The 27376-nt window shown below is 40.3% G+C and overlaps 1 protein-coding gene across 5 annotated transcripts in view; it reads left to right on the forward strand.

The window, feature by feature from the left end:
• The window catches only part of VTI1A (vesicle transport through interaction with t-SNAREs 1A), a 274053-nt gene extending 246813 nt beyond the window's left edge, over window positions 1-27240 (forward strand). For 4 of the 5 annotated variants that reach the window (XM_080403348.1, XM_080403340.1, XM_080403341.1 and 1 more), the window contains one exon: window positions 26118-27240. Coding sequence is in view for 2 of the 5 variants with exons in the window: in XM_080403340.1 (XP_080259466.1) it covers window positions 26118-26211 (94 nt within the window). In the remaining 3 variants the exon portion in view is untranslated. The other variant, XM_080403342.1, reaches the window with a different exon arrangement.
• The last annotated feature ends 136 nt before the right edge of the window (window positions 27241-27376 follow it).

Genomic DNA, 27376 nt, shown 5'->3' on the forward strand with positions numbered 1-27376 from the left:
AAACATTTAGATTGGGTTGATCCAGTCTATCATGACGAAAGAATTTTGAAGCAACACAAGTAAATAACAGCCTTACTTGGAGGGAGGATGCCTTTGCCCTGATCCTGAGAACTATTGGTGGGCGCCACCCCAATTAAAGCAGACTGGGCCATACCAGCTTTGCACGGATTCTTTCCCAAAGCCAATTAGCTGCAGAACATTTGATAGAAAGGAACAAATCACCAAAAACTCAGCCCCATACAATGTTATCATTTATGTTCAGTGCTAGTCTAGTGCTCAAGAGTGTTTCTTTTTGTTATACCTCTGTAGACCTGCTGGAAAGAAAAATGTTTCCTGCTTCTCATTTGGCCTATATATTCTAGAGCTGCATTGTTCAGTGTTATCACCTTAAGAAGCAGTTAAGATTAAAGTGAGATAGCACACATATGAGTTTAGAAAGCCAGCCAGAGAAGCTGTACAACTTTTATGGTCTTCATCCAAAGTGCATTTAAGTGTGGGACTGTTTTTCAGAAAATTGAATTAAAATGTAATTTTTCAACTGTTCTGTATTTCCATTTATACTCTTTGTCCTCTAAATCTGTGCCATCATATGGCTGTTTACTACGGGCCAGAGTTCCTGGGCCAGCCCTCAAGAACACGAAAATCAGAGAACTAAAGAGGAAGAGGATGCTTTGGCAAACTTAAGTTTATTGGTTATGGGTAGTTGGCTATCACTCTGATGCCCCCTGGGATTATCACCTGCCAAAATCCAAACCTCCCATTTCAGAGGGGATTATTTCAAGAGGCAGAAGCAATTACAGAGTAGTATAACAGGCAGTGCTTTGCAGAGTGATGCAATTTATTGGAAGTTCTACCTTGTGGTGGCTGTATGCCTGGGAATTACTGTACTTGTTCCTGTACAAGTTAAGAAACCTAGGTACTTCGAAAAAAAGTACTGTTATTTGATTGCTAATAAGGACAGTTGTTATAATGCTTAAAAATAAAACCATCAAATTAGTTCATGACGGAAGAATTTTGAGGGGAGAGGCGTTTGCATGCAGTGCAATGAACAGGGAAGGGAGAGAGACAAGGGGAAGAAAATCTGTCAGGTTTTTAGCCTATATTTCACTGGTGCCTGTTTAAAAAAGTAGTGGTTCTTTTCCCCTGGGAATGCTAAAAGTTACCAGTCTTACTCAAAAATGTAAATAGGTAGTATAATCGTATGGTAAACCAAAATTGGGAAACTGTTCTGTGCTCTGTGGGTATCACTGTAGAAAGTTCTTGGTGGAGAACAGGCAGCCAGGGAGACATTGTGGCTTGAGTAAAAGGGGTGAGGACAGGCACAGCTCAGCTGTGCTAGCTGCGCTCAGAGCTGGGGCTAGGGGGGCGCTGAATCAAGAAGCTGAACGGTGGAGAAAAAGCAAGTAGGCTGGATAGTGCTGTGAAGCCGGTAATTAACATTTCTGAAGATACTACAAAATGAGATGTTGGGAAACCTTTGGTGTCTCTGTAGTTGTATTCTTCTGTATTGGTCAGATGCAGAATATGGGCAAGAACTTAATGAAATTCTGCATTGCTGTGCTCATAAACAGCTATTTCTCCTGCTACAGTCCCTCTTCAGATGAGTTTCTTAAGATTGGCTAATGAGATTCACTTTTATCTCAGGATCTTTAATGACTCCCAAAAGACCAGGAGCTTAGTTTTAAATCTCATCAGCAAAGCAGAGCTGCTTCCAGCAGTACAGTGCTTCCTGACAGCATGGTGGAGCTTGCTGCAAAACTGGCTGAGAAGGAGAAAAGATGCCAGCACTAGGCCCAATGCTGTTGCTTTTGGCAGGTCCTAGATGTTCTCTTTCTGTCTTCCATGTATCAAGCTATGCCAGCATTGCATTGCTCTGTGTCTTGTGAGCTGCCACCCATCCTGAGTCCTACTACCAGGACAGGAATTGGCATGGATGCTAAGGTTTGAACTCTGTTCTGTGAAGTCATTTTTACACACGCAAAATGAAGGTGGAGGAGTTCAGATACCATATTTGAAAGAGCTGCTTGGAAAAAATATATATGTATTATTGCCTCAGCTCACTATAACAACTGCATCAACATTTCACAGTGACTGAATGACTGTTTGGAAAGTTGGTCGATAAAATGGTCACACAAGACAAGACATCTCAAGGACAACCCAGGACCCAGAAACTGCAGGTGGTTTTTTTTTTACCCAAACACAGAGCAATTCCATTCTGCTAACAAGGTGCCAGACAATGACATATGGTCACCTCAGATGGTACATTGCCAGGGGGAGAGCCAGAAGGCCCCAAGCGCTTCCCTGTTGTGTTCAAATTAATTTCAGTGAATTCTCAATCCTAAATTTTCAGATATGAACAGTGCTTTTGATGATACAATTTGGGTGCTGAAATTGACCCTATAAAAGAAAAGTCATGTTTTGAAAGGACAGATATTCATCTGATAATGAAAATTAAACTTTTTTTACAGGACTGAGCCCTCAGAAACTCTGGCTTTCCACCTCACTTACTATTCTTGAAAATATGTCCTAATTCCCAAGCAGCTCTACTATTTGATGCATATATACTTTACAGGTAACTGTATAGAAAGGGATATTTTAAAACAAAGTCATCCGGCATATTGAAAATGGAAAGGAAGGGAGACAGGAGGAGTGGTGCTCAGAAGCAATGAAATAACCTCAAAATCTGAGGTCAGGTTATCTATGCAAAGTGTAACTTTTTTTTCCAAAAAAAGCTTGTGAGTCCTTTTGGGGCAGAGGGACTTAAACAGAAATTGGAAACTCCAATGGAAATTGCTTCATCAGCCGTTAGAAACATTGAAGTTCCTGAAAGCCCTACTTCTGAATTTAAAAGTTGATACTAAATGTATTTGTCCATAGAGGAGAGGAACTGAGCGCTGTGAAATGAACTTCATCTCTTCCTCTATGCTGGTAATGAGCAGTACCGAAATGACTATTGAAAATCTAATTGTTCAAAAAAAACTGACAACCACCCACCCAAGGCTTGGCAACCCATCCTCAGGGTGAGAGCAGGCTCACAAAGCGTGGTGGTGAAAGCCACCTTAGAGCATGGTCACACCTTGTTTTCCACCTGCAAGTGTCAGTGCCCTGCCCACTTGCCACCACCTCCTCAGATGGGGCAGGTTTGGCTGCTCTCATGGGTTCCTTGTGAACCTGCCAACGGGAGTGGGAAGGATTAAACACCTTGGCTAGGTGGTCTACTGAGATGTCAGGGTGCCCCCACCCAAGAGCAGTCAGTAACCTCGGTGGCGGGTGGGCAGAGGTGAAGAGCTCCACTCCAGCCCAACTTCCCTCACCTTGCATGTGATACCAGTTCTGCCAAGGCCCCCGGACCTTGGATTATTCTCATCCTTCCCATGCTAACAGCACAGATTAGTTTTTCCTTGTTGTCCAAGCTTTCCTTCCCATCCCTGGAAGGCTAAGGCTGTCATGACTCAGCCCGAAGCACGAAGGTTGCGCCCACAGTCGCACACCTTCCCCACGTGGTGTGCTGAGCGCCAGACCAGCCGGCTGCCTGACCCCGCTTGTTGCTTCCCATCAGAGCTGTGACCCTCATTAGGAAAGCTGAACGCTCCCAGAAAGTACCACTGGGGCAACAAATCAGTCTTAAGAGCCTATTGATCTGTTACATTTGTTTTCAATGTGCAAAGAAAGGAGATTCTTTTGTTCCAGGGCTGGTACCAAGCTCTACTACAGTAGGTTCAGCGTGTCTCCGGACACTGCGATCAGGCACGTCGCCGCTGAGTCAGCAGAATATTTGCTTATTACAGGGGGAACTGAAAGAACCTGGAATTCACTAGTGACCGACCTCTTACTTCTTGAACTACTTGTTTCCCCCTTCCTTTTGTTTCTGTTTTAATGACTGCATCACAAACGCAATTTAATCCCCCTTGCAGATGCAGGACACGGTAACGCAAGCGCACAACTATCAATGTTTGTCAAGTTAAAATGCCCACGCCGCTTGTGCTCAGTGGTCGCTGGTTGCTGGGCTAGGTTCCTTTTTAAATCACATTTGGAATAATTAAACGGCCACAGCAATAATACACATGCAGATTTTTTGCACATCCAATAATCAAAGGGAGGAAAAAAGTAGTCTGGAGCTGTTTTGGTTTTAATCCTATTTGATTTTTGTTTTAAATGAAAGCACAAAGGTAATTTTTCTGTTGCTTTACCTGTGACTCCTTAAATCATGGTAAGCGTGCATTATGATCTTCTTAAAAGAATAAGAACATTCCTTGTTAATTAATTTATACAGCTGTCAGTACAGCTTTCTATGTTATTCATACTCTAAGTGTTTGACTGCCATAGATTTTCTAGCAGTTCCTGGCAAAGCTCCAGTGAAAGCCTGGGATTTATTAGGCTGACTTGGTGCAAAGTCTATTGATTGTGGCCTCGAGGGTAATAACTAAATAGAGCTGGAGCAACAAGTCAATAACACCATTGTTGCTACAGACTCCATTCACTTGAGGAGTTAGATTGTTTTACAGTGGCAAAGAGTAATCATGAGCAGATCAGCATGTTCAACAGGCTCTGTACCATGTTAGTGCTGGGGACTGTTTTAAAGCTTTCAGCAGGACGGCGGGAGAAGTGAGGTGAGGTGCAGGGATTAAGAACCCTGTAAACTCCTTCATTAGGGCTAAAAGGTTTCAGCATTATCTTTATCATCTTGCAATAAGGAGTCCCATGCCTGTGTTGGTCCAAACTGGTATTAAAATCCCCTGCCCATCAATCCATAATGGCACTGTAGAAATGGGATTCACATTTCAGATGGGGATATACATGGAGAGTGTGCATGTGTACACGAATGCATGTCCACATGCCTTAGCATTAAATAGTATTTTAGCTAGCACAAACTTCACCTCTGTGCAGTAATATTTTCTGGCAATGGCTGGAAAGAGGCTCCTATTTTCTTAAATTCAAAATGAGGAAATGGTTTTGTTTATTGCTTCTCTAATCCTCCCATGTGTTTATTTACTTCTAGAATTCTTTTCTTTTACGGAAATATATACAAACCTACTAGAGGAAAGATGTTTATTTCCTGAGAGTTTTATCATTTATTTGACAGCCTTTGACGACTCATGTTATATTAAGAGCAGACTATTTTGAAAAGTCAAAATTGTAAAGATGGGAGTTTCAAAACCAGAACTGGTTGATTTTGCACACATTCTTTTATCTGTCTCCGGGAGTTGCCATTACAGCCTCTGAAGAAATACCGAGAAATTAGAATGGGTTCCTTCCTAACACCAGTTAGTAGCAGCCTACTCCCTTGAAATCTGAAAGATGGTACAGAAAGCAATAATAAGAACCACATAACATTAAAAAAAAGGCAGCTGTGGTTATGCTTTGTAAAATGAATGGAGTGGTCAAGCAGCAGGTTTTTGTGTATTCAGCAGTTCCACAGACTCTTCTTCTCTCCACTTATCTGTTCTTGGAAGTTAAGTTTTTCTTTTTGCAAAAAATGCTTCTAACCCCACATTTTCAAAGATAATAGGCGAGAGCAAAGCTCTTTTCCTCAGTTTGCAGTCATTTTAAAACACCAACATTTTAGACACAAAAATTTCAATAGATTGATTCTTGAATGTGGTGGTGACTCTGACATCCAATGACGGTTTATTAATAATTTATCTGTCCTTTTTTTCCCACTGCTTGTCTTACTATATTATAGCTCATACTATTTAAAGCACAGAAAGGGGTGGAACTAGAAAGGAAATCCTGCAGCCAAATATTCGGGAGGGTACTGGGCTTCCCTTGGCTATTGAATCGTTGCAGTCAATTGAATGTTGCAGTCAGCATGTGTCGGGGCAGATCTTCGAGCAGGAGAAATGCAAACATGTGGTGAATGTGTCTGTCTTTTTCTTTCTTTCTTTTTTTCTTTTTTTTTTTTTCTCCTTTTCCATAAGTAAGCAGAGAGCTTGGCAAGTTTGTAGTGCTTGCTCAGAAGCTCATTTAAAACTTTGAGAGGAGTGAACTGAATTTAAACGACTCTCAGGAATCTCTTTACCCCCAGGCCTTAGACGTAGCCTCCCATGGAAAGAAATATATTGGATAGTTCATAATCTGTATTCTGTCAGGATATTTTAATGAGAGGTCAGTAAATACCATATATTTGGAAGCAAACAAGCCAAAGCTGGGCCTTTTCTTTCTGACTTCCACACAGTCAGAAGAGTAGCTTTCCGGCAGATGCTTTCACTTTGAATGAAGAAATTATATCTACTCTGCTTAGGCTCAGTTCTCTGATCCAAGCAATTTTTGACATATCAAACCAGCCTAAAACTTAATTAGCTGTGGCAGAGGAAGTAAATATGTAAAAGAGGCTTCGCAGAAGCCTTAACACTTTTTCATTAAAAAGACCAACACCGATTTTCCTGGCTGATTGTAGTGTGACGTGCCGCCTCTATGGTGATTAGATACATATCGGAAGCACTGCTTGCACCCCACTTCCAGTCTTTCTGAAAGAAGAGAGACTGGTCAAAGGGAAAAATCCTTCCCAAAATGTGGAGGTTGACATTTCTTGAGTAATACTCTTTCAGTATGAACTGTAGATTTACAGGAATTAGAGACCAAACAGTCAACGGATTCCACTCTCCCTCCTCCTTTCTCCCCTCCTTTTTTAAAGTGTCTTCATCAATCAAAATCAACATAAATGAATAATGGAGGCAGATAAAATGTGAAGAGACAATAGTGGTGTTGTTTAGGACTGACAGCCATAAATCCATTGTATCCTAAGAGACTGCATGAAGTAAATACCTGCCCTTGCCCACCACCACCACCATTTAGCCCATGATTTGCAAGATTTTTTAAGTGAGTGCTGACGTTCCATCGAAGCATCGGCCCATTAATGCTCACTTTATTTTAGAGCACCAGGGCTGCAGTGAGGTGGGGGGACTTGGGGGATGAAGGTTTGGAGTTTCCCCTCTCCTCGTTCATTTGTTAATTTGGGATGACAGAAATAGAAATGGTGTTCTTACCGGCAGGTCAAAGGCTGTTTTAGAACCAGCAGAAAACAAGGAAGCTGGTGCAAAAGGAGTTACAGGGCACATCATTTAAAAATCATTAAAATCTGGGGCTCGCTGAGGTTTTCTCTGTAAGGAAAAAAGGGAAGGCACGTCTCAGTTGGCACTGCAGAGGCATGCACAAGGCTGGAGAAGCCCAACAGAAAGCAAAGCCAAGAGGATTATGTACCTCAATTTCAGAGGGCACGATTTATGGCACAGATTTTGAGTCCTGACATTTTGGTTCAGATATGATAGAGCCCAAGTCTCATGAGCTGCTCTTGTAGAAATTTGACACAGAGGGACAAGAAGACCCTGTAGGGTCAGTTGCTCCTTCTGCCGTTTTGAAACACCAGATCTCAAATGGAAACTTTTCTTCCTTCCTTCCCACTAGAAAGGTCCTTCCAGTTTTGGGTGCCTTTTGGAAGCGAGCCTGTGCGAGCAAGTGCAAATGTAATTCTTAGGCCCAGGCTCACAAATTCAGGAGGTCTAAAGTTCCTTATGTTATTTTTGGTTCTTCTGTAATTGTAGTTTGTTTGGCAGTGCATGCCAGACACGGATCGCTTGCTCAGGGCTCGTTAGCACCAACAGCATTCCAGCTATATTAGAATCTGTGAATATATCTACCTCAGCTGTATTTTCACGCCTTTTATGATTTTCATTCTCCCTGAATTGGAAAAAAAAAAAAAAAAAAAAAAAAAAGAGAGAAAAAAAAAGAAAGGAAACCCAACACAAATTACCAACTACCTGGCAGGAAGGATTGAGGACCTTTCTGATTATACGAGGGAATGCTCTTCAAAATCAACATCTGAATGAGCAGAACTTCAGCAGCACAGCACCTTGCTGTAGAGGGGCTTGAAGGTGCCACTTCTGTTGTGAAAACAGTTTATTTAGTAGTTAGTGCCTTGACTTTTCTGTCTTTGTACTTCTGAAAGATGATCTCTTGCAAACGATGAACCCTTAGCCTTAACAAAGTACTGATCCCTCTTCAACATTTACTTAATTGAAGCTTAGAAGGAAAAAAAATATAGTGTAGTATTTTAAGAGTGACTGTGTAGCACCTTTCCAAGTTTGCATGCCTGTCAACGGGATGTCATCCTCTACGTGTGAATGAATGACTCTATTTCCAGTTCAAGTTTCCATTCCTAGGCAAAAATAGCACCAAATACACTACACTTCCAGAACAATTTTTTTTAAAAAAACCTTTATAAATCACATGTAACATCACAAATGTTCTATACATCCGGTACCAAGTGAAAAATATTAAAAAGAGAAGACGCTGCTTCAAATGACCGAACAGAATCACAAGAAATAATTTCTCATTCTGTTCTAACTGAGCAGACCGTATTTTGTACCGACACCAGTTATATTTAGCATTCCTCAAGGCTTCCATTGTTGGGCTTTTTTTTCCACAACCAGCATGAAGCACTGAAGCTTTAAGCATCCTGTCGTGGTGCTGATGTTTTGTCGAAGAAAAGATGTGTTCCTCAGCTGTTGCCGTTACTTCAGCGTTTGTGCCTTTTCAGATGACACTTAGCCAACTTTTTAAAATTGCCCAAGTCCCATGTGCAGAGTGGTGAGGGCTGAGATTTTTAAGGGCCTTGAAGTATCTAAGTCATGGCACGGGCTGTCTACATACCCCCAAAGATCTGATTATTTGATCTGATTAATTTAATCTAGGAGTCACACAGTCCTGATTATCTAACCTATTCCTTAGGATAGGATTTGGGCTTTTTTTATTACTATTTTACCAATACAAGTCATTTATAAAGAGTTAGCAGAATGTTATAGTGGTGTGCATTAGGGGTGGATATAGAGTAGAAAGCAATAACCAGGATTATAAATAACTGCTTGATCTGTAGAATTCTAAAATAGCCTCTTAAATTTGATTAACTGTCTCAATATATGGTTAATCATCTAAATCCTTTATAAACTATTTGTAAATGCACCCTTGACATAAAGCATGACTAGTTTGTCTGTATTTTATAAAACGTGACAACTCTACTGAGGAAATGGAGCAGTATTTCTGCAATATAGTCAATGTAATTGAGAAGGCAAACTTGGTGTTCCAGATTTTAATTGCGGAAAGTGAAATACTTCCAGTTTCTGAATTGCCTCGTGCAAATTTGTTGTGCAAAGGTAGTATGGAGTGGCTACGCTTTTCCTCAGAACCAAGTTAGGCAAAGGAAGGTAAAAGGAAGGCGAGTTGTAGAAGAGTTAAAACATGAAAATTGAATGCTTTCAGAATGGTTTGGACCTCAGTTCTGTGATACAAAACCATCAGCATCAACAATAGGGTCTCCTGCTCCCAAAAATACTCACTCCTGCCTCTATGCTGCATCCAGCTGCTCTCTCATTTTTAAGGGAACTTCTGTTCTGCGGTCAGTGTCTTGAAACTGAATTGATCCTATACAAAATAGCTCTCCTTTCCCACCCACCCTCATCTTTTTTCTTTTTCTTTTTTTATCTTGGATCAATTGCTTGATCTGATTCATCACATGGATCTGCAAGCTGTTGAATCAGCACAACTGAGGTTGGCATGTTGCAACGCAATGGGAGAAATGAACGCCAAGAGGAGGTGGAAGCAGGGGGAGGAAGGGACAGACCTGAGTGTGTCTCCTAAAATTAGTATTGCTGCTGGATGCTTTGCATCTTGGAAACATGGTCTTGGCTTGAGTACAGGGCTTAGAGTCAGAACGTTCAAACTATAAACTCCCCTCTAACCTTTGACACCCTTAAACTTTAGTTTTGGCATCTGCTAAGTGGGAATAACGCTGGTTATCTCAGAGATGTGAAGGTTTACTCATGATTGTTCAACAAACTAGTGCATGAAAAATAGGAAAGACTGCTTTTTAAGCTCCTGCATTTTGCTGAAATTGTCCTCTCATGCTCACGAACTACGTTTCATTTGTACTAAAGTGTTTGTTTCCGAGTCTGTTCCTCCTATCAGAAATATGTTGCTAGAGCAAAGACAGGTCCCTGTTTCTGTAACCCAAGTGTCACTATTTTTAGTTTTAAGATGTTGGCTGCATCTCTCTCTCTTTTTTTTTTTTTTTCTTTTTAAATTATGTGTATATATTTATAGCTCTTGCTATTGGAAGAGAATTTCCTGCAAACAGATCCATTTCTGTGGAGCTCTGCTCCAACATCAAGTCCCATGTGTTCCACCTAGAGATTGCTCCAGAATAAATGTCTGCTCTGGTTTTAGGATCAGCCTGGTGAACTGTAAACTTTATATTGCCTTCAGCACATAGTAAATCCGCATGTTCAGGAGGTATTAGTGACTGGGCACTCGATACTTGGCAGTGTTGCATCTGAAGACACAAGTGACAGGAGAAATGCAGCCCCAGCCCATGTCCTACCGAGTCGTTTCCTCTTTGGGTAATTACATCCTCAATTTTCTCTGCAGTTTTAACTGGGGTGGGGGGAGTATCTGTCTTCACACCCTCATTGAAAGAGGTGAGTCTTGTAACCATGCACCACTGAACAGCTGCCACATCTCACCCAGCATTAGGTGAAAGGATTTTTTACATAACGTTCATATCTGGTTTGCATTCTGAGCTGCACAAATCAACAGGAACGGTACGTGGGTATCAGAAGGCAGGATTTGACCTGTAGCTGGGTTCTGGTTCACACACAGTGAGTAGGACTTGCTCGCATAGTGGCAGGGACTACTGGTGTGCGTAAGGACTACAGAATCAGGCCCCTAAGGATCCTTAGGAATGAAAGGTATCCTGTAACCGTAAGGTATTATTATGATGACTACTCTGGAGAACACAGAGGTATTGAAGTCGGCAAAATAAATTACAGAGTTAAATGTATAAGTAAACCAAGAAGCGACTGATGTTTTTTGCATAGTAATAATCTTCATAATCACTTCATTTGCACAGTTATTTCATTTTAAACTTTAGGCACAGTTTTGAAGCACAACTCAGTGGAGATTTTTGCTGTAATCTATAAACTTTAATGAAAGCTAATTGGAGGACAAATTTTAATCTAATTAAAATGTGACTGCATAAAGCAGAAAGGATGAATGAAGCGAAATGCTCTATGGGGCACAGTTTTCAAACAACGATTAACCTGAATACTAAGTCAAATGAAGCTTTTGTAAAATGATGATCATGAGCATTGCCAGCAACAGAACAACCTTGAGAAACTGCAAATGAAAGTTTTAATGTATTTAGTTTAAAAAGTGGACATTCGACTCACAACCACGTTAAGGACTTTTTTAAAAAGAAAACAGAAAGCAACACCAATGGTCTCATCTAAAAACATAACAAGTAAATTAGCCAAAGGTGTACATTCCATCTAAGTTCTCATGATCAGCAGATGCAAATGTTTGCAGTGCGCCGATGAGTTATGAGCCCTAATGAGATTTCAATGCTGAGCAAACAATAAAAATTTATGCATTGCATAGTTTTAGTGGCCTTTGGCTTCATGGTTAGTGTTACACCCTTTCAACAGCTTTGGTAATATAATATCCAGCTGGCTTTGGAGGTAAGGAAAATTGTAGGGGTGAACTGAAGTTGTGAGAAATAACGTGATTGATTGCTTTGTCAGAATAATGCATTTCCATGGTATAATTGTCCATAGTAATCTTAACCCGGGTACGGATACATAGGTTCTAGTTATGTTGGGACACAAATTTTGAAGGATTCAGGTGAAGGATGGCTTTTCCAGCATTTGAGCCAGACCATTTCCTGTGCTGGGTACGTGTCCAAGGGTCTCACAAACAGCCCCTCTAACAAGAACATTCCTGTCATAGTCCGATAAACAGGAGAATTGAAAAGCTACGCTTTCCCCAACTGTCATATGTTGCAAGAAAAGAAGCGGAGCAAAAGCACAAAAAGAAACTTACAATAGAGATTGAAATAAATGTATGTGATGGGGAGCGGGGGGGTGTGAATCAGGGAATTCGACTGGTGCAGGGTGAGAGTGAGCTCAAATGTATTAAATTTAAAAGACCCATTTGTGGGTTAGGCTTTTATGAATCCAGAACCTTCACCATAATGATTGCCTGCATTACCCTACATAATATTAAAATCTTAGCATGTGATTAATAGCAGATTCCCTGCATACGTGTCACAACACACATCTGCAGCAAATCTGCCAGTATATTTCTGTGCTAGTTTTACTTTGGGGCCATAAAGTAATTCCTGTTTTGTGAATGAGAATAAACCTATTATGCACTAGGTTAGCTACACCCAGTTTCTTCTCTTCAGGGAAAAAGAGCTGCTTATTTGATACGGCATCTCAAATTTCAGTGTTCAGAAGTGAGTTTAAGCCTCAGCTAGATTTGCTTGAGCAAGCTGTTGGGATTTGCCTTCACCATTTCTTAGTTCTATGTTTTCCAAAACCCTCTGTGCAAAGAGTGTTGAGAAACTTCTGGACAGCAGTAAACTAGTGGACTTAATTACAAAGTGTTTATTGCTAAATTTGTTAATGAGTCAACATGCAAAAAAGATGTATTTATCCCTGTTTCCTCTTAAAATTGTCGTAAAAAAAACTTCAGAAAATCTTTTTCTTAAGCTGTTCGGTGATGCAGTTTTGCTGTTCACAAAAGTCCTTTTTCGCATCTGCAAACAGCTACCTTTCTTTTTGACCCAAGGGAACAGAGCATAGCTCAAATGAAGCTTAAAGAGAAAAGAAAAAGATTTTTCCTGATTGTAACTCTGAGTCTATGTATATTCACACATGGACGCAAAATAAAAAGGAAGATGCAGAAGCATTCCTCTGGTCTGCCCTCTGACATGTCCTGCCGACCTGTTCCACTCACCAAAATGAAAACAGAACCCCATGAAAACAACTTAAATGACAACAAGAAAACATTAGGAAAGCAACATCTGTTTTGCATTCTTGGCATCAAGTCTGCCCTTGCAACAGAGGGTCTGACACAGATGTACAGGGTTATGACACCACTGAGTACCGCGTGATTTAAAATGGTGTAACAGAGCAGAATCAGGGCACTGAGCTCTTACAACGCTGTGCAGAGCTGTGGCTCTTGATCTCCTTTGCAGATGTGGGACTCAAACCCCAGTGAAATTTTAGGCATCTTTCCATTGATTGATGTGGACCATAGAGCAAGTCATATTCCTTTACCAAAACTTGGGGATTTATTATTGACTTTCTACTTCTTTTTTTTTTTTTTTTTTTTTTTTTGGGGGGGGGGGGTGGAGGGCATGTTTTGCCGTCTGTAAAATTGCATTGCTTTGTTGCTTTCCAACAGACGTCATCGCATGCAGCCGCGCTCAGAGAACCTTTCAAACAATATGGCATAATCAAGGTCTTGGGTTTCTAAGTAAAATGAGATAGTAGCAATGAGAGAGAAATCTAAAGGCACTTGGAAGAAAGGTGAAAATAGTTCCAACCGAATTGGAAAGAATCAATGATTAGGAGACTTCGGGAAGCCAGAGCTGCCAAGAGAGCATCTCTCGCACCACGGCAGCAGCATGAGTCCCTGAGGTGGCACAAAGGCAGCGACTCTCTCCCTGTTTGGTTGCCCACCCGTAGCTGTAACAGAGACAAAATTAGCTCAACTCATCCCTGGCATAACTTCTCTGTCCCCGGCCCGGCTGTCAGATGCGATGACGTGCTTGCAGTGTTTTCACCAGCCACTAGATGTCTGTGTGAGCTCTAGAAAGTTCTTTGGGGGGATGATGCCCCTGGTAAACACGCGACCCAAAACTGGAACACAAGCTGCGGGGAAGCTTGTTGGTTTGTGTTTGTAGGTGTAATGTCATTACTTTAATTTACCCTGTGATTAAAGCAATTTGTGCTAAAACTAAATTCCAACCTTTATAATTTGAAGCAAATACAGGAAAGGTGCTTTTCCTGGCCCACACCTGTTTAAGACAAGCTGTTGCTTTTATGTCCGTGGAAGGACTGAGATGTATCTTATTGGTGTGAAAGTTTCGGAGGAAGTTGCTGAGATGCAAAAGGTTCATCTTGTTTCTATTCTGAAACAATGAAATACCAAAATACAAAACATCTGCTCCATAGGTGAATTGGTAAGAGCTCGCTATTCCATTCTGCCTTGTATAGCCCAAACCACAGTCCTGCTGGAGCCGTATTTTCATGTATACGATGCATCAGCATATCTGCGTGCACGGAGGGAGGCTGTGCATCAGATGTCAACTTTAGCGTATCTTTTTTAAAAAAACTAAACTTGGTAGAGCAGATCTGGGTACGGAATTCTCTTTCACAGCTCTGTCTATCAGGCAGTCCGCCGGCTGACCAGGGTAGCTGCACCTGTGACCAGCTTTCCTGCAGACATCTCCCCAGAAAAATGCAAAAGTAATCATCACATGTTTGCTTTTCATTTATCTCTGTCATCTAGGAATAAGATACAAGATAGTATCAGGAGCAATGAAAGGTACATTCTGATATTATTTTCAAGTTTTTTTGTCTAGACAGAGAAGAGCAACCACTGGTATCTCTGTGGAACGCATACAGCCCCCCTCCACACTCGCATCCTAGGCTGAAGGCCAGAGGGAGGTAGTAGGCTGTCTATATTAAAAAAAAAAAAAAAAAAAAAAAAAAGTTTTAAACCACCACCTACTCATCAGGTGACTGGAGACTGTGGTTGTAAAATGTGCTGCAGGCAGAAGTTCTGAAAAATCCCAGAAAGTGTTGAAAACATCTCTAAACAAGGTATTTTTCTCCTGCACCTTTCTTGCTAAAGGTCCCAATTGCTGCCAAGAAAACTAGTGAGAATGTTAGCTGCCAAATAAAAAATTTATGACAGTGTTTGGCAAAGGATTGTATCACTGCTTGTTTTATACATTTCCACAAGGCTCTTGAAGAGCTGTTGGACACAGACAGCTCACTGATCACTGTGCTTTATCTGTTCTTTAATATATTAAAAAAGCAAGGTCCAATAAAGTATGCTTTAAACAATACATATTTTTTCCTTTAATAGCCCCCTATAAGAGCTTGCTATGGTGAGAATATAATTTCTACACAACATTCCATATATAAAAATTGTTTTAAAAGCCCTTTACCTGACAAAGTTACTTGTTATTTGAGTCACTTTCATAGTAAAAATACATGAATTTTTCAATTAAAAATGTATTGCTTTTGCAATTGTGCTTGTTACACGTTGGAGTCTGGGCCAATAAACCGCCTGTTAAAATATAAAGAGGTCCATTCAGTCAAAGTTGTGCCTGCCATTTATGTTTCAAAACCCGAGAAAATAATACGTTGGAATTGCATTGCTCACCAATATCAATTAGGTTTTCAGCTGTATCGTTAAATTAATGTTGGGGGAGAAAATTGTTCCGGTGGATTTAGTGGAAAAGAAATATTTTTGAATACAGTTAGCACACTGACAATAATAATTAAGCTGGCCAATGCTGAAGCAACACCCTTAAAAATATTTTCCTCATCGGAAGAAATAAAATTGTCCGTCTCTGTCTTGTTTTCAAACAAGTTATCAGATTAGGCTTCCAGCTGATAATTAGTGCTATTTAACACACATCTTGTCATTCGGAAATCTCGAGGCCTGAACGGGTTCCTTTTTCTCATTATCATCTGCTGCTGGAGGTGGGAGGTTTGGAGCGTGGCATGGCACCTCCTTGCACCGTTCTTAAAGGAGGCAAAGAGCCTCCTTGGCTCTCTGGTGGCCAGGAGCTGGTGGGACACAGTCCTGGCCTGCTGTTCCCCTCCAAAGGGGACAACCAGAGCGACATGACCCTGTGCTGTCCCAAAGCTGCCCCAGGGCCGCATATCTTTGCACAACGCTTGCGTCTTCATGGCACAGCACGTATTCGAGAGCAGCCAGCGGCGCTACAAATGCTATATGCCTTGTATGTGCTTGTGTATTTCATGGTATTTGATATAAAGTACTCAAGACAGACCAGCATTAAGAGGATTATTTCAGACAGCATTAGGAGTTAATTTACAGAAGATTAGCTCTAAATCAGGCAGATATCATAAGCAAATTAGCATCAGTTGTAAGAGATTCAGAATCAAAATGTGTGGTGGTTTTTAGTTTCTCCTTGTATGTGCTCAGTGGATGAGTAGTATCTTTGTTAGTTTCCCACACTAAGTTGTTGCATCTCAAATAGTGAAGAACAGGTATACTTTTTTCCTACATGCACACTATTTATTATGATGCTATTTATTGGCAATGAAACTGCTTAACTCCAAATAGCATTCCGCAGCTGAATATTTTATATTTCATGTCATTTCTTCATTGAGCAATGTTTTGTTTGGCCCTAGAAATGATGTCTCCATGGTATGTTACAATATTTTTAAATAGGTAATATGCAGCTTTGCTTCAGAGTAACATACTTAATCCTTTTTTTTTTTTTTTCTGTTAAAATGAGTCACATTTTAAAGCCAACTCATAAAAATGGAGTGTATAAAATGCTACATACTAGGGTGAAGATTACAGCTACTTAAAAGTACCTTCCTTAATATTTAAGCTTGTAAATTATAAATTTGTTTTATTTCCACAGGAGTGATGGTTAATTTGTATTAAAAAGTAGATTCTGTTCTTCAGTCAGTTTTCCAGATGTATTTTTCTGGCTGCAGACAGGCAGGCGTAAGCACCTATCCAATCCCTTCTCAATGTTGTGGTTTCAAAAACGCTTACCCAGTTAGTGGAGAAGATGATGAAACGGATCGGGCCACAACATTAAACCTGTGCCCTGGGTTGTTCTTGGGATTCTGAAAGCTTTGAATTCTACGAATGGGATTCCCATCCTGGGAGAAATTTGTATTCTGCTCTCCAAGAGATATTAAACTGCTTAGTCTTCAGCACGCTGCAGAACATTTGGGGTTTTAACTGGGGAGGGAAGTCTGGTCAGTGTTCTATGATTTTTTCCTTTCTTGATGGACCAAATTCCTCCTGAAGAGGTTGGCCTGAGGTCATGGATGTCTCCCTGTGTTTGCTGAAGGAGGAATCTTTGCTCCTTCCACCAGATCATGAAAAGTTATACCCGTTCTAAGCCAGGCTGAGCTTGCAGGACCCTCTGGTTGCAAGATCTGCAAGCGCTCTTGCACTTCGACTTTCTGCCCTGTAGTTTCGCAGAATGCATGGAGGCTTGTTGTGGTTATTAAACCAAGGTGTCTGAGGTCATAACAAAGTAGAGGCATTTCTGCTCCCCTAATAGAAATACTGTAACATGCTGAAGAGAAAATACTTTAATAGTGGCAAGTATCTCCTGTCAACTAATTTGATAGTTCTCTATCAGGTAAACCATTTGTGAATACATCGATTCTTTTTATTTTTCACTGTTCTGTCTTCACTGTTCCCAGGTTTTCTTTGAACCAGTTGGGCAAAAATTGATTTTTATTTGTTCCACTGGCCTTGTGGAAAATTAGCTTATGAACTGTTTTTTTATAGGGAGACTCAAAGCACAGAACAGGTTGAAAAAATAAGCCTATAGCAGTCAAAATTGTTGTCTGAAATGTCTTCAGACTGGAAGGCTGAATTTATTGCTCAAAACAAGTGCTAGCATTGTGGAGGTGTGCAGTCCTGCTCATTATCACTGGAAAAGGGGGAACCAAAAAGCACAGTAAAAAATTAAATTTTAATAATGCTAGTGATATTTTCTAAATCCTTCTTGACAGAAAGATTCTCATTATTTTTATCTGTCTCAGAGAAGGCTCTTTTAATGCCATCTCACAAATGGCCTTAGCCATGATTGTTTTCCTTTCTTTTATAGCATTTGAAAAAAATGAATATATACCAAAAAAAAAAATATATTCTATCATTCAAGAAGTGCTATGAAATGGTAACATTTTGGATAGCACATCTTCAGGAACAATTGCTGCAGATGCCTTCAGGTTTTTACAAAAGAGGTCAACATTGTTAAGACAATTGTAGAAAACTTGCCATACAAAAAGATGCCCAGTCAAATATGGTGTGATAAGGGGAAAATAATGCAAGTAAAGTAGCTGTGTCCGGTCTCCAGCTTCATCAAACCTAAAAGCTGTAGATTAGTCATTAATTAAAGTGAGGCAGGGCAAAAGATGTTACTTTCTTTCATCTGTGTGAGATATATATTTTAGTTGGTTCTAATGATTGTGAAAGTTGATAAAATGCAGACTTTAGATTTTTTTTTCCCTTTAAATCACCCAGAATGTAAATGTAACTATATTTATCATAAAAGCCAGTGCGTGATCATGTATGTTCTTGTCATTTTATAGCTTGCGTACATTTCTTCTGCTGGAGAAATAATTGCTTTAGCTTTGAGTGCTGATGAGGGGATTGGGGTTGGGGCTTTTTCCCCTGTTAACTGTTTGGGGACCAGGGCTTCCTGCGACCGATGTGCTGAAGGATGCCATTCCGCTGACAGCTGGGCTATCCACCCTCCCTCAGAGCTCTAATACGCTCGTAATGTCTGCTGAGGCCTATGGTTCTTAGTCATGCTCAGGTGACTAAATGCATGATTTGTTCTTCTTGATACTTCAGTACCCTGAGAAAGGCTGGATGGAGATTAATACAACCTTGACTCCATCCACTTCCAGTTGCTACTGCGCACATGATCTTCACTAAGACTTGCGAAAGAGATCTGGTGTTGCCTCTGCTTTGCATGAAATGAATTAATCCCTCACCAGTTTTGGCTGGTGAGTTTTCATGGTCCCAGAAGCCACCCGCCGTTCCTCTTAATGATGGTAGTAATGTAATCGGTTCCCTCCATGGAAGGAGTGGACCTGGAGACAGGAGAGAGCTTAAGTTGCATCACAACCATGCAGAGAAATGTTCCCTGTCAGGGTCTCTCATCAGCAGAGGGATACTTTTCATCCTCCAGAAATGCCTTCCTGTGTGTTTTAAAAATAGGCAATGAATAGAATCCAAGCTAGCAGAAGATGTACAGTACCCTGATTTTTTGCCTTCTTACCTTAAGTCCTATGTCCATGCGGTCCTCTTGCAGGCTGTCCCTGTTCTCACAGTTTGCATGCTGAAGCCTGCATACATTTGTCTTCCCATTGTTCCTGTAGATGCCTCTCCTTCCAGCCCAGTGTGCCCCCTTCTCTCTCCCCACCCTGCAGTGATCGCCTGGGTACATCTCCAGCTCCTTGAGCCAGGGCTCCTACAAGCTGTGCTGATCCTGGTGGCTGCCAGCGAGACTGTACTCCAGTGTTGTTCACATGGGTTTGTGACCTTTGGAACATGTTGCAAGATTTCAGTTATGAATTAGGTATCTCCATAAGTATTTTAACTATCAGATATCATAACATTAATTTTAAACTTTAATCTTCATGGTAGGATTGTCATAAGATGACACAGCAAGGTGAAAAAAAAAAACCATAGTTCCTTGAACCAAGGAGGCACTGCATTTCGGGAGGCATTCATCCCAGAGAGGGATGTCTCTCCTATCTCTTACTCCTCCGGAAAAACTGTCAAAGTTTTTTGATTCTGGTCACAATATCGTGTGCAAGTATGGGATCCATTAAAGCGAGATGATGAATCAAAGTATTTACTGGCTGATTATTGGTGAACATCATCTGCTTTACTGGTGAGTTTCATCTCTGCAATATTTCTGATTAATGGGAGATTACAGACGTTTTACAATATAAGAACACCTTTCTTGTACGGTTTTGCCTTCGAAGCCAGCCAGCTCTCTAGCTTGGGCCTCATCTTCAAGCTTTTAGGGATATTCACCCCTACCTAGGCTGTTAGACACCTAACCTAGCCAGCTAACTTAACTGACTAATTCTCCTGGGGTGCATATAGGGCCAGGAAAAAGAGAAGGCAGTTTGGAGCAGGACTCTTAACTTCCATATCCAGGGAGCCAAGAGAGAATTAGCTAGATACAATTTAGATGTTTAAAGCTGGATAGTGTGACTACCTCCCTGCACCTGTTATTACATGACTCATTCTTTCATTCAGGGCCCAGGTGGAAACACATTGATGTGGTTTGAGTGTAATATTATAACTAGAGATTGGTATCCATGTTATTACAAGTAGACAGCCCCAGTCCTTCAGACTGAACTTTAAAGCTAGAGGATGTGGCGCTGCACAACTCCTCAGCCCTATCAGCAATATCTTAGGCACCTTGTATGGCCTCTCTCTTTCAAAAAAAAACCCTGCTAGTCAGCTAGAAAAATGCCATAATTTTTTAATTCTCCCTTTCTCCATTTTTGAGGCTTTAAGTTCATTATCTGCTCAGTTTTCAGCAAGTTTTAAGGGATTTTACCAAGGTCTTACACATAAGGCACTAGAGCCCCTGTCCTAGGGGAAGAAGAGGCTCCTTTGGGAAGGAATTCAGAGAATATGAAATAGGCTCCTGCTGGGAATGGCCTGTCTCCAGATTGCCAGGGAAGCCCAGGCAGCGTGGCCTTTTAGGCATGAAGTAAGCCATGGAGGAAGAGGAGGGCAAGGGGGGTTTTCCATCCCCTCTCCACTACCCCACGGAGCCGTCTCACCTGTAAATGCACAATGTCAGTTACAATGTAATTGGTTCTTCCGGCTTGAGAACATAACAAATGTGGACTGACTTTCCGAGTTTGGGGCAGGGGAGAGGACAAAAAACTTGAGTGTTTTCCAAATTCCTCGCTTTTTCCAAGGTCAGCTAGAAGGTGGCCAAGGAGTTGTATGCAACTTGGGAAGATACTTTTTCACTAATATTTCTGTTTGCTAATTTCAGTTGTTAATGATGAAAAATGGCTCAAGTCAGATACTTCCAACCAGCTGTAATTTTGCTAGGCAGGGCTCTCTTGCTCTTTTATTTCAGTAGGTTGCCATGTCTTTATGTTTTGCCACAGACTGCCTAGTTCTTTTCAGTTGCTTTTATTTAAGAAAAGCATTCTTAAACCTAAAAATGGGAAAGATGAATAGTTACTTGAACAGCCCCCAGATACCCTGAACTTAGAGATTTATCATTATGTATCTAAGGCTTTGCTTTACCAGTCGTAAGATTTTATTGCCCTGTGTGGGGTCTAGTGCTTCTGTTTGAAAGCTCCTGATCTATCGTAACAAGATGTCCTTATATATAGTAATAATGGTGTCTGTCCAGAAGGTATCTGAGTATAGCTGTATTACTTTAAATTCACATGTAGTTTTGCCTGTTATGTATTTGCCTTTGTGACTAGACCTACACCTTTGTTTGAATTTGCTGATTTGCACATGAATATTGGGCACTTAAAAATCACTTACCACTGATTTGCATGCACCTATTTTCTTGCACGTTAGTAAAAACTGCCAATCACAGATAAAAGGGCACCCAAAACTGCAATAGCCAAGTATTCAAAGTGACCATTTAAAATGTAGTCTCAAATACAGAGAGCAAGCCTTTCTAGGCAGTAAACTGATAGGAATCACTTCTAGTTAGATCTTAAATACATGTATTACAGTGAAACACTGTTGGACAGTGCTCCATCATCAGTCTGTGTTTCTCAGGACACTATTTTTCAAGATGCTTTCTTTAAGAATAAAGCCCTGTGTTGTAATGAATGTGTGCTAACTGATCCCCCAAGCCATCTGTATTTTTTTTATTTATATCAATGTCAGAGTTGAGCTTCTGTAAGAAATTTTTACAGTATTTTATTTGTAGTCTTCATTATTTCAAGTTAAGGGCACAAAACTCTTTATGCACCCAGAGCCTGCAGTGGTTCGTTTAAATCCCGTATTTTGTTAACATGTTACCGTGATTGCTAATTTTCATGACAATTGTTATTGTACCATCAGTGCTTAATGGCAAGGCATCATTATTCAGTGCTGGTCAGTCAGGCACTAAGACATGTGCAAGACATCAGGCTGAACCCATATAGATGTCGTGCACTCCCCTGCTAATGAATGTGGTTTTGTAAAAAGGTTTAAACACGGTTGGCATCCTTAATGTAAGGTTTGCAAAAGCTTTCAGGAACTGCTTTGTGTTTATACGGAGCAGACCTAAACATGTCACAAACAGAGTCAGACCCATTGTGTGCATGTATGTGCAAAGCTACGGAGAGGAGCGGATCATTTTGGGGTTTGAAATCTGGAAATGCAGCACAATTCCTGCTATGGTGGGAGTGAGGGGGAACTGATTTGCCAGGTACATCAGTGTTTGGTAATGGCTGTGGGACTTGTTCTTGCAAATCAGTGGTCCCCTTGTGCATCAAAGAGGTGATCCCTCACAGTGGATGGTGTCATTCATCAGCTTGCAAAGTTGGCACTGGCAGGAGGGAGCCTCCAGTGCACCGGTGGTGGAGGTTAGGCACTGTGACCAGAAGCCAGGACAGAGGATCAGGTGTTTAGAAAGGAGGAGCAGAAGGAAACTCAACAGGAGTGGGATGCACTTTCTGCGTTGTTAGTCCAGCCTGCTCTTCCAATGCGTCGTTTGACGTTACCCTCGCATCTGCTTTAGTTACTGTTTCTATGTGGTTTTGCACCCAAATGTTTTGGGCTGCTGTCCATGATAAACTAGATGGAACTTGGTTTAAAAGCACAGATTTTTCGTCTCTTCTAACTCAAAGTAGAATGAGCCCTTGTGCTCCTAGAGTTTCGAGTATGAAAGGAACAGTAGACATTGGCTGTTAACGAGCTCCAGCACGCTGGGCTCCAGCAGGACTTGGTGTGAATTCAGTGCCTAAGCGGCATCGACTAAATGGTTAATTCATCTCGTATCAACAGCACTATGATTCATAATGTAAACTTGAGGAATCCTTGATGTTTCAGTCACACATTCCTCTTAATTTGGCCATGCATTCTTTTAAAGCTACAGTGTGCTAACTTCATAAAATGCAGCATGCAAATGCACAAGTTTTTGCCTTCAGGCATTTTAGCCATGGATGTTTCAATGGGTGTCTTCTTTCAAGTATATATTCTTTCTTAAATTATTTACCCTGTAAACATGCTTTGCATTTTCAAAGAAGAATCTGGGCTTCCTCATTCACTAGATTTCGCTGAATTTAAGGTGTAATAGAGATAAAAGCCTCTCATCTGCTTCTTGCGAGCATGTTAGCCTTTGGGATTTTTTTGTAGCGAATGTTAGGCCCCATTTTCTTCTCCTTTGGTATTATCACTCCCTCCCCCACTTAAAGTCCTTGATGCTTTGCCTAGAGCAATACCCACTGGCGGTGTCTGGCTGTGACAGTACTATAGGCTTCCCTACAGATGGGTCCTGCCAATGCCAACCATTGTTCTACCACTGTGAGCTGGCTTGACTGTCTCGGATCACTCAAAGCCCCCTTTCCTCTTGATTTGTTCTTTACTCTGAAGGGTCACCCTTGCCTGTTGACTTTGAGATCTGAAATATGCTGACACCCAGAACTCGCGTTCTCTGTCTGAGCAGCAGCTCCCAGGCTCAGACTTCAACACTCACCGCTTCTGTCTGAAGTTCTCCTCGAGGACTGTCCTGCTGCTCCCGGACAGCTCTGTCATTACCCTCCTAGCCCCATCCTTCTGGTGCTTTGCAGTTAGTTTAATTTTATGTGCTCACTTGAAAGTAAAATAGTAAAACTCAATGTTATTCTTTTTTTTAAAGATATAAAATTAATCTTTAACTGTCGGCTGAATATTAAAAGTATATAACGCCTCAGTGCAGGAGTCTGTTGATAACATCCATCCTATTTCATGATTAATTTGTTCCTTTTAATATGATATTCTTGTGCTGTACTGTGCAGACTAATTCAGATTCCTAGAAATTGAACTTTGATATCTATTTCCTAGATTCACACCGTAAGTGAACCTTCAATTAGCAGATACAGGTGACAGCGTGCCTTGCTCAGTGTTTTCTCGACAAGGATTTTAGAGACACGGACACTGATTAAATAATCTTGCAATTGGGTGTGTATTGCCAAAGTATTAAAAATAAAGCACTGGGAGGATTTGATGCTTTTTTTTATTATTTTTCTTTAAGTCTCGGACGATGAAATGCTTTTTCCAGTGGGCCAGAGATAGGAGGAGCTGATTTAAACACTCAGTATGTTATGTATGCCTTTGCCCAACTATGCGTTAGATTAAGCAAGTTTCACTCACAGTTAATCCTTTGTAAATTAGCATTATGGATGCCTTGGGGCCCACATCCCACAAATAAAATGGTTGTCAAGCCAGCTGCACTGTGTATTACTTAAGGCTGAATGTTTTAAGAGTTTTCATGCTTTTAATCTATTTCACTGCTGAGTTTCAATTTTGCTGAGTGTCTTTTCAGGAGTGATGAGGGTGAGTGAGTAAATATATATTCTGGTTTTCATGCATTTGCCTGGGCAAATCGTTTGTTATCAGGTGTTTGGCAGGGAATGTCACACCCCACCACAAAAGACAAGCTTGTAAGTTCAGGTGTTAAATTGAAGTGCAGACCAACAAGAACCAAAAGCCCTTAATTAGCTTTATTTTGTTAGCCTGCTACACTTTTTTTTTTTTTTTTTTTTTTTTAGGGAGGGGAAGGGAAAAAAAAGAGTGAGAAACATCCTTCCCTCCTCCTCATCCTTTTGGCAGAGTAAATATTGCCTGTTAAGTTTGAATTAGCTGTCATCGCGAAAGAATTAATGCTGTGGTTGAGCCTTTCTAGTGAGGAAGGGAAAAATAAACGAGACAGATCTTAGTTCAGCTTTAAGTGATAAATGAGGACAAAGCAGCCCATTCATCTCCTGCTAGGAAAGTGGACACAAACACTAAAGCAGTTTTGCGGAAGACGTGTCAGCAAATGTGATCATTTTGTAACCTGTCAGGAGGATAGAGAGCTAGTCCTTTTAGAGTGTCACAGGGGAGGGTGTCTGTCTGATGTGACAGTTTTCATCCATCCATTTACTGCTTTCTCTTGGGGGGGGGGGGGGGGGGGAGGGATAAACAAGGAGAGAGCTTGGAGTTGGTTAAAACTGCATTTTTCTTTACACTTTCCAGTATAATTTATATGTATATCCACCCGCATCCAAATGAAAAACATTTACCAAGGAAAACTCCCCTCTGCTCTCTAGAGTTTCTTCTCTCTTTCACTGCATGAGATATGCTCATTTTAACACATTAGATTCCCTGTCTTCAAGTTGGAGCCTTGTACTTGGTTTGATGTTTCACAAAACACGGTTTTACCTCTTCTTAGTGTTGTTTGGTTGGTGAAGGCTTTGTTTTGCTTTGATTTGGTTTTGCAGAAGCACAAGAAAAAATAAAAATAAATGTAACTTAGGGTGCTTTTGTTGCATTTGGTTGCTGGGGTATTTTTGCTATACCTCTCCAATTCTGGTGATATGCTTCATGTGCAAACCTGTTTTGCAAAAGTTCCTGCTTCATGAAGACCCTATGAAAATATTCTTCCTCCTCTGTGAGAATGCAATAACAAATGCTGAATTCTTACAATCCATAAAATGCCTCAAATTCTACAGTTTGTTGATTTATTCATGTTAATTGACCTATTAATTTCTGGCAAAATCTGAAGTGATGTGGTGTCTGATTTTAGAAGCCGGGATTTCTCCCAACAAATGATTGAACAATATCAGGACTTCCTATTTCTGGCATCTTTTTATTATTACTTATTTCCATTTTTTTATACTACATAGAAAATATAACATTTGCCTATTACCATAAGTAAAGGTAATGCTACAGAGACGGGAGATGCTTTTACAACATAAGCTTCACAGTTTGACACTTGCTTCTTCATATCATCCTTTTCTTCAAAACTATCTTTTATACTTTTCCCTTGGTATTTTAGTACAAGTAAGTATCTCATTGACATGTGTTTCCTTGAAATCTTGTACCTTAATAGTAAAATCCCTTGAAAATGAATAAATTGTTTCTGTTCAGATTAAAAAAGCTGTGAAGGTGTCAGAATGGCTATAAAAAATACAAAGGTATTTACTATTATAGTCCACCCTGCTTGGATTGCACTGACTGAGGACTAATTATTTCATTTGTACTTAGAAGGTTAATAAATTGTAACATGATGTATTTCAGTTATTCTAATATGTATATAAGTGTATGCATAATTAAGGAAAGTCTAACTCTTTCCTGAATGCAAAAGTTGGATTTAATAGCTACATAAAGAAATGTTTGGAAGCACTGGAAACTGAAAGAAGTAAAACACCATGAACATAGGCAGGATAGTAGAGGAAGTCCTACATTCATGGCCATATGTTTTTTTCTCCAAGATATTTATCTGTGTGCTTCTTTTTATGATTTTTATATATATTCTGCTATTTTGTTTTATTCACTGGGGTTTTGTCTCTTCTGCTTTTTTTCAGAATCATCCAAAACCGGATTTTGATCGTTGTTCTGGCCATCGTCATCATCTTCACAACCATGATGGCTATTTTTTTTTCTGTCAAGGGACGCTGATATCTTTGTTCTTCACTAAACAGCAACAAACTGGTTGTTCTGAGTAATTAAGACAAAGTGGTCACATGAATCATTCTCTTGCACTGACAGAGTCTCCCTCTTTTTTCCACTCTTCAACTCAGGTGCAAGTGGTGTAAAATACTTTGTATTATTGATGGCATAGTTGATGGCATGTGGGGCTGATTATTTTTTCTTACTTTTTTGGTCTTTATCCAAGTGTTTTCAGAATCTTAGTATTTTCTGGGGTGAGGGCTTGTTCTGGTATAAACAGACTTTGTGTGTGTCGAATTCTGCCCCAGACATTTAGCCTGTAAATTGGCAGTTTAGTGAGGGAAGAGGGGTCTTTGCACTTTTCCTGTGCTATGCGGGGTGTATTAATATCAAGAAGTATCTGACCTTCTGTGATACAGAATATAAGTAAAGCAGAGGCCAAGTGATGTAGAAAGTGAACCTGTCTCCTGTGACTAACTCGCTATCATGAATTATTGTAATAGATGTAACCTGGTTAAGAACAGCAGTTAGTTCTAAAAAGAGAGCAAACTTGGGATGATGTTTAATATCTGATGTGGATCCAACACTCTATTTAACAATTTTTTTTTTTAAATAGGCTTCCTTTTCTACTTGTTCAAAACAATTCCACTTTCATCAACATAATGATAACACATCACTTACCCAAAATGTAGTTGTGACCACAGCCCCTCTGTTGAATCTCTTTTAAACCTTCCAGTGTTGATATATGTACTGATAAGCATACACAGTAGGCCCTTATTGGAGATGTATAAAGGTACTTATCTATACATTGCTGATTAAAAAGAGATTCTGAGTAATAGGTCAGTGGCAAATATGTGACTATAGTGCGTTAAACAAAAATCTAGATTTTTAATATTGGCCTGACTATGTTGAGACCGCATGTTCAAAATATTTTTAGTGTATTAAATTCTGATGTGATATGCCCTTTTTAAACAGAAACTGTAAAAATGTTAATTTATACACGCTTTTGGCTGATATAATATATCATAGTTTCATCTACCTGTGTGTAAATGAGCTGTGTTTCTCTTTTCCTACTGGCTGCGCTTCTATAGACAGGTCTAGGTCATTTGGCTTATAATTAAGCTTACAACTCCAGCAAGCATCTATTTCTGGTGAAGTGGTAAAATAATTTTCA

The sequence above is a fragment of the Falco punctatus genome (assembly GCF_963210335.1).
Source record: "Falco punctatus genome assembly, chromosome: 9".
Lineage (NCBI taxonomy): Eukaryota > Metazoa > Chordata > Aves > Falconiformes > Falconidae > Falco > Falco punctatus.